The 6,335-nt window shown below is 28.0% G+C and overlaps 1 protein-coding gene across 1 annotated transcript; it reads left to right on the top strand.

Moving 5' to 3' along the window:
• The first annotated feature begins 1,519 nt into the window (after positions 1 to 1,519).
• On the top strand, positions 1,520 to 4,333 carry LOC109810277 (cytochrome P450 82A4). The gene is made up of 2 exons (XM_020373698.3): positions 1,520 to 2,589; positions 3,548 to 4,333. Exons 1-2 carry the CDS (start codon positions 1,648 to 1,650, stop codon positions 4,175 to 4,177), a joined length of 1,572 nt encoding a protein of 523 aa, XP_020229287.2. The 5' UTR covers positions 1,520 to 1,647; the 3' UTR covers positions 4,178 to 4,333.
• The last annotated feature ends 2,002 nt before the right edge of the window (positions 4,334 to 6,335 follow it).

The following is a 6,335-nucleotide window of genomic DNA, read 5'->3' as shown; positions in this document are numbered from 1 at the left end:
TTTTGTAAGATTACTATTTTGCCCTTAGGTTAAAAAAAATTTATAATTATTATAATTAAAAGAAAATATAAAAATTTTAACTAAAAAAATAAATATAAAATCTTAATTTAAAAATAATTTAATTTAAATATTTGCTTTAAATTTAATGATAGATAAAAATTAAAAATTTAATAGATGAATATGTAATTTACACTTTTACCCTTGGATTAAAAATGAGTAAAATGTTATTTATTGTAAATAATAATAATTATAATAAAATTATATTAATAGGTATAATTTATTAAAAATAATAATAAATAATGATAATAATAATAATAAATATTAGAAAAATAATAAGAATCATAATAAATAATAATGATACTAATTATAATAAATAATAATAATATTAATAATAATGATAATAATAATAATATTTATAATAATAAATAATAATAACAAAATATATTATGATAATTATATTTTCTAACATTATTTTATTAATGTTTATGAAAGTGTTATTATTTTAATTTTATAAACATGTATTACTTTATTTTTTTTATATTTCCACTTTTTAATGTCAATATTTAAATAATAGAATTTTCTTAATATAAAAAAATGTACAATAAAATTTTTGAAAGTTAATTAATAAATTAAAAAAATTAATAAATCATTGACATAAATTAGAATGAGATGAATATATATTTATTAATTGTACAAGTTAATTTTTACCAATTAAAAAATGAAGAAATTTTTAACATTACAAATTTGGGGTTTGCATTTTATGTCAATTTGGAACGGTCCGTTCTCAACTAGAATTTTTAAGCCAATTTACTAGTTTGGAACGGTCCGTTCCAGTTTCGGAACAGCCCGTTCCAGGCTACTAAATTACTCTTGTTTTGGTAATTTGGACGGGCCGTTCCAATTTTGGAACGGCCCGTTCTGGGCATGATTGGAAGCGAAAATATGTCACATAATCGATTATGTGCCATGCATAATCGATTATGCTGGCCCATAATCGATTATGTGCTACCATAATCGATTATGTATGTCCCACAATCGATTATGGGCTGCCATAATCGATTATATATGTGTCATGCATAATCGATTATGCTGACATATTTTCGCTTTAGTTTTTTACCTCTTTTCAGCTTTTGGACAGGGTATTATCGGGTTTTCTCAAATCTTACGCGACTTTCATCTCTTTTCTTCGCAATAGCACGACGATGGCAACGAGACTTCTCCCGCTTTTCTTCGCCTTTCTATCCTCGCAAATCAGCAGAAACAAACGGCCACTTTCTTCGCCTTTCGTTGCTCGTGAACAGTAAATCAGCGAAAACAAACACTACCTAATTAACTTATTCTTTCATTGTAGATACTAAACTCATATCTCTTGTACAGGAAAAATAATAATGCTGTTCTGTCGCCAGCATTGTTGTATATTAAAAATAACACAATGTTTCCATGATCGGAAGTGGCGAATAAAATCCTCTAAAATCCTCTCATATAAAAATTATTGGAAAAAAAAAAACCCTCTAAAATCACTCTCGTATAAAATTTGGTGTTTAATATACAAAATTGATTATATCACAAGCATATTCATATAAACGGAGGATCTATTTAAGGGTTTAGGGTTTTGTTTGTATAACTTCAAAGTACAACTTGGCTAAAATGGATTTTGTTCTAAATTACCTAAATGCAACTGCCATTGGACTTCTTTCTCTGTTCCTCTTCCTTTTCTATTTGTTTTTGTATCATCCCTTCAAATTTGGTCATAATAAAGAGGCTCCCACGGTTGCAGGGGCATGGCCAATACTTGGCCACCTCCCGTTGTTGAGTGGCTCACAATCACCACATAGAACCTTGGGTGCTTTAGCTGACAAGTATGGACCCATATTCACTATCAAGCTTGGTGTCAAAGAGGCTTTAATAATAAGCAATTGGGAAGTGGCTAAGGAATGCTTCACCAAAAACGACGCCGTCGTTTCCTCTCGCCCTAAGCTTGTTGCCGTTGAGCACTTAGGCTACAACCAAGCCATGTTTGCCGTAGCACCCTATGGTCCTTATTGGCGGGAGTTACGAAAGATTATAACATCAGAAATTCTTTCCACTCGTCGAGTAGAGCAACTACAACATATTCGTGTGACAGAAATTCGAAATTCGATTAAAGAGCTCCTTGATGTTTGGAGTAGCACAAAGAGCGAGTCTGGTTATGCATTGGTGGAGCTGAAGCAATGGTTTTCTCATTTGACATTCAACATTATTTTTCAAATGACCGTTGGAAAGCGATACTTTGGTGCTGCAAGTGTGGATGATGAGAAGGCACAGAGATGTGTAAAAGCTATGAAGGAGTTCTTGCGTCTGTTTGGCGTGTTCACAGTGGGAGATGCTATTCCTTATTTAAGATGGTTTGATTTTGGTGGCCATGAGAAGGCCATGAAAGAAATTGGCAAGGAATTGGATAGTATGTTAAGTGAGTGGTTAGAGGAGCATCGAAAAAAGAGGGCTTTGGGTGAGAACGTTCAAGACTTCATGGATGTGATGATTTCCTTGCTTGATGGAAAAACAATTGAGGGGATCGATGCCGATACCATCATCAAATCCACCGTAGAGGTAATGTATACGGGACCTATACTCTTCATGTAGTCGTCAAGATTGTTAGCACCGTTGTCTTTTATTTTTCTTTTTTTCGACATAACTAAATCTTCAATATAGTCATCAACTGTGATAAACGTATAGGGGTGTAGACTGTGGAAATGAAAGAGATAAAATTAAAGAAAAATATCAGTAAATAGAAAGAAAATGATAAAAGTGATAAATGATATAGGAGTGATTACCTTACATTTGTGTATTTTATACCTCGCGTCCATCCAATTTAATCACTTATAAAAATATTCTTAATTTTGTCTTATAAATGATTAAAAAAATATAATTTGCATATAATAATCGACATAGTTAATACTAATAATTTAAATCTACCATTAAGGCACAATTAATCATTATTATTATTATTATATATATATATATATATATATATATTACATTTTAAAAAAAAAAAATCAGTTGTTTGAGATTCACTTTGAATTTTTTTTTTCAAGAATAAATTGAGTTTTATAATTTTCATGAATATAATGGAACATGTTTCGTATATTTAATTAATCAAAAAGTATTTAAAATTAGGTCTTGGTCACTATATCAAATGGATAACATTAACTCAAAATTAAAATTTAAAGGAAAAAATCAAAATTTTCTTTTAAGATACGACTACATTATATTTTAATATTTAATTATTCATATAATGAATAATAAAATTAATTGCTAAATCTTTTCTCATTAAATATGATATTTCTATCTTTTCAATAATATATATGAAAAATATATAAATCCAAGTATAATGGTATCATTCCAAAATCGTAATAACATGCTAAAGTCTTTTCATATTCATGTAAAAAGATTCAAAGTATTCGAAATAACAAATTCTTAAACAAGCAAAAATCATATCAATTTTCTTTATTTATTGATTTAGAAACTCTCCTTATAAAAGGTTTTGGATCACATATTTGATTTGTAGACAGTAATTTTGGGAGCAACTGATACAAGCAGTAGCACTCTGACATGGGCAATAAGTTTGATACTGAGAAATCCTCTTGTATTAGAAAAAGTTAAAGCAGAACTTGATATTCAAGTTGGAAAACAAAGATGCATACGTGAGTCTGATGTAAGTAAGTTAACATATCTTCATGCCATAGTCAAAGAAACTTTGAGATTATACCCTCCTGTTCCCCTCTCAACGCCTCGTGAATTCACAGATGATTGCATTTTAAGTGGATACAATATCAAGAAAGGAACTCGTCTAATTACAAATCTTTGGAAAATTCACACAGATTTTAATGTGTGGTCAGATCCATTAGAGTTTAGACCAGAAAGATTTTTTACTACTCATAAAGATATTGATGTGAAGGGTCATCATTTTGAGCTATTACCGTTTGGAAGTGGTAGGAGGATTTGTCCTGGAATATCCTTTGGCCTTCATACTGTTCATTTTACTCTTGCAAGTCTTTTGCATTCCTTTGAGATCTTAAATTCGTCAACCGAACCTATTGATATGACTGAAACCTTTGGAATAGCCAATGGTAAAGCCACCCCACTTCAGGTTCTTATTAAGCCACGATTATCTCCTAGTTGTTATGAAAGTTTGTAATTCTTATATGTTAGTTAGCTGTGTGAACTTGGTACATGTATTTATGTAGTCTATTTTGGGTAAACGTTCGTGTTTGTCTTGTGTGAAGTATTTCAAAACTATGTATTTTCTTGCTTTCATTTTTATTATCAGGAATAAGGAGATTGATTTGCACTATCTCTTGAATGTGATTATTCGGTCATAATAGTATTTTTTTCTAATAAAGTCAAAATTATGTTTAAATTTCACCTAAATTTATAATTTGATGATTAACTGACTTTAATTTTTCTTATTTTATTCATATATTGATATTTTGGTTGTAATTCATAAGAAGTTATTTTAATGGTTGAAAACATAAGATTCATCACATTAGTTCTTAAATGATAAAAAAATTATATTTTTCACTACAATCGCAAAACACCAATTTAATTAGGATTGGTTATACAACGATATCAATGTCAAACTAAAATATTGAATGCTAGAATTTGCATAAACTAAATAGTTTATTTGCTAAGAATATGAGAATGAAACATTTACCGACTGAAGTGTGAGAGTATTAGGTAACAAGACGACATATTGCAAGAACATGTTGATAATCTCAATGTTGCTAATTCAAATTGCATTGATAAGTTGGATACAAAGAATTCTTCCTGGATGAAGCACTTGAACAATTGGTGGATATGATTACCTTTAATATTATACATAATGACTCTTAGATTTCACATCTTAATAGTTGCATTATATGATGCATCACACAATGACATTACACCTAACTCTTTATTTGTTAAAACTTTTTATCGATGCAAACTTTTCTTAAGTAGTCCTTTCTAAAATGTTTAGCCACCTTAAAATCAACAATTGTTATACATCATGAATTTACACGTATGTATTTTTATATTAGTATGATATTGTTTACACTGAACTTAAATCCTTATGAATTTACTTTCAATGATCACTTAAGAGACCTCATACCAATGAAGACATTTATATGTTTATAAACTCATGTCTCTTTTGTTGCTCTTGTAACATCTTGAACACATTAGAATAAGAGAGATTTAAAGACTTTATACTTGAGGATGATTTTAAAAAATTAATTAGTATTACCTATCCTAGTCTTTGTTGTTCAAAGCATTATTCATGAGACTCTAATGTAGTTTGACATCAAGTGTACACGTTCAGACACAATGTTGTGTACACACTAGGAAAAAATTCAATTTTAAATTGTACTAGAAGTCCACCAAAATTTGTTTTTAGAGTAGTGGCTAATAATATATTCAAATAAAATACTATTTTTCTTTCATTTTCTTATAATATTTTCTAACAATATATATGTATATATATATATATACAAACACACACACGAATGTGCACACATACACCTCTAGTTATTTTAAATAAGTTTAGAATTTTCAAATATTCATATAAATTCATTTTAATTTATTTGTAATATATAAAATTTTAATTAAATTATAAATTATACTATTATATAATTATTATAATCTATATTATAATTATACATGCATTGATATATTTTTATATATAACTAACAACACATAATAGTATATATAATATTTTATTATATAATAATACTATAATTTATACATTATTCAATTCTTTAAGAACCTCATGTGAAAGGCTTGATAAAGGTAGAAAGAGATTCATAGCCCTTTTTATTGAGGAAGATTTTAGTAATCTATTCTTTCATCAAACTTAAATTTAAAAATTCATCTCTAAAATCAATTGTCGAGTCAAATTGCAAAAAGAAAAAAATACTCAAGAAAAAGTAACATGTTTATTTACATATATTAAGAATTATGAGTGCCATTGCGCAATTTAATTTTGTCATCAAAGTATTCATATCTAATATATAATTAACTAATGGACAAGATGTTTCTTTTCTTTTGATATTTTTTCGCTGGATCTTTAGCAATCTGCATCACTCCATTCTGAGACATGGAAGATCGTCTAGCAACACTACAACAAAATTTATTATTAACGATAATTATTTAATAATAATAATTTAATTGCCGTCATATATAAAAATATTAATGGCTAATATATAATAGCCACTAAAAATATATTTATATTATATTAAAACTTATTATTAGCGACAATTATTTATTAGAAAAAACTTAAGTTCACTAGTGCAAAAATAGCTTTTAAGATCGGGGTTTTAAAA

The sequence above is a fragment of the Cajanus cajan genome, chromosome 2 (assembly GCF_000230855.2).
Source record: "Cajanus cajan strain Asha chromosome 2, NIPB_CcT2T_4, whole genome shotgun sequence".
Lineage (NCBI taxonomy): Eukaryota > Viridiplantae > Streptophyta > Magnoliopsida > Fabales > Fabaceae > Cajanus > Cajanus cajan.
This window is presented reverse-complemented; position numbering and strand designations above follow the sequence as displayed.

Bases quoted from the DNA above. Each gene is read 5' to 3' on its own strand.
- LOC109810277 (XM_020373698.3), top strand. From the start codon at position 1,648: ATGGATTTTGTTCTAAATTACCTAAATGCAACTGCCATTGGACTTCTT. The intron at 2,590-3,547 runs GTAATGTATACG...TTTGATTTGTAG, and splicing joins TCATCAAATCCACCGTAGAG to ACAGTAATTTTGGGAGCAAC.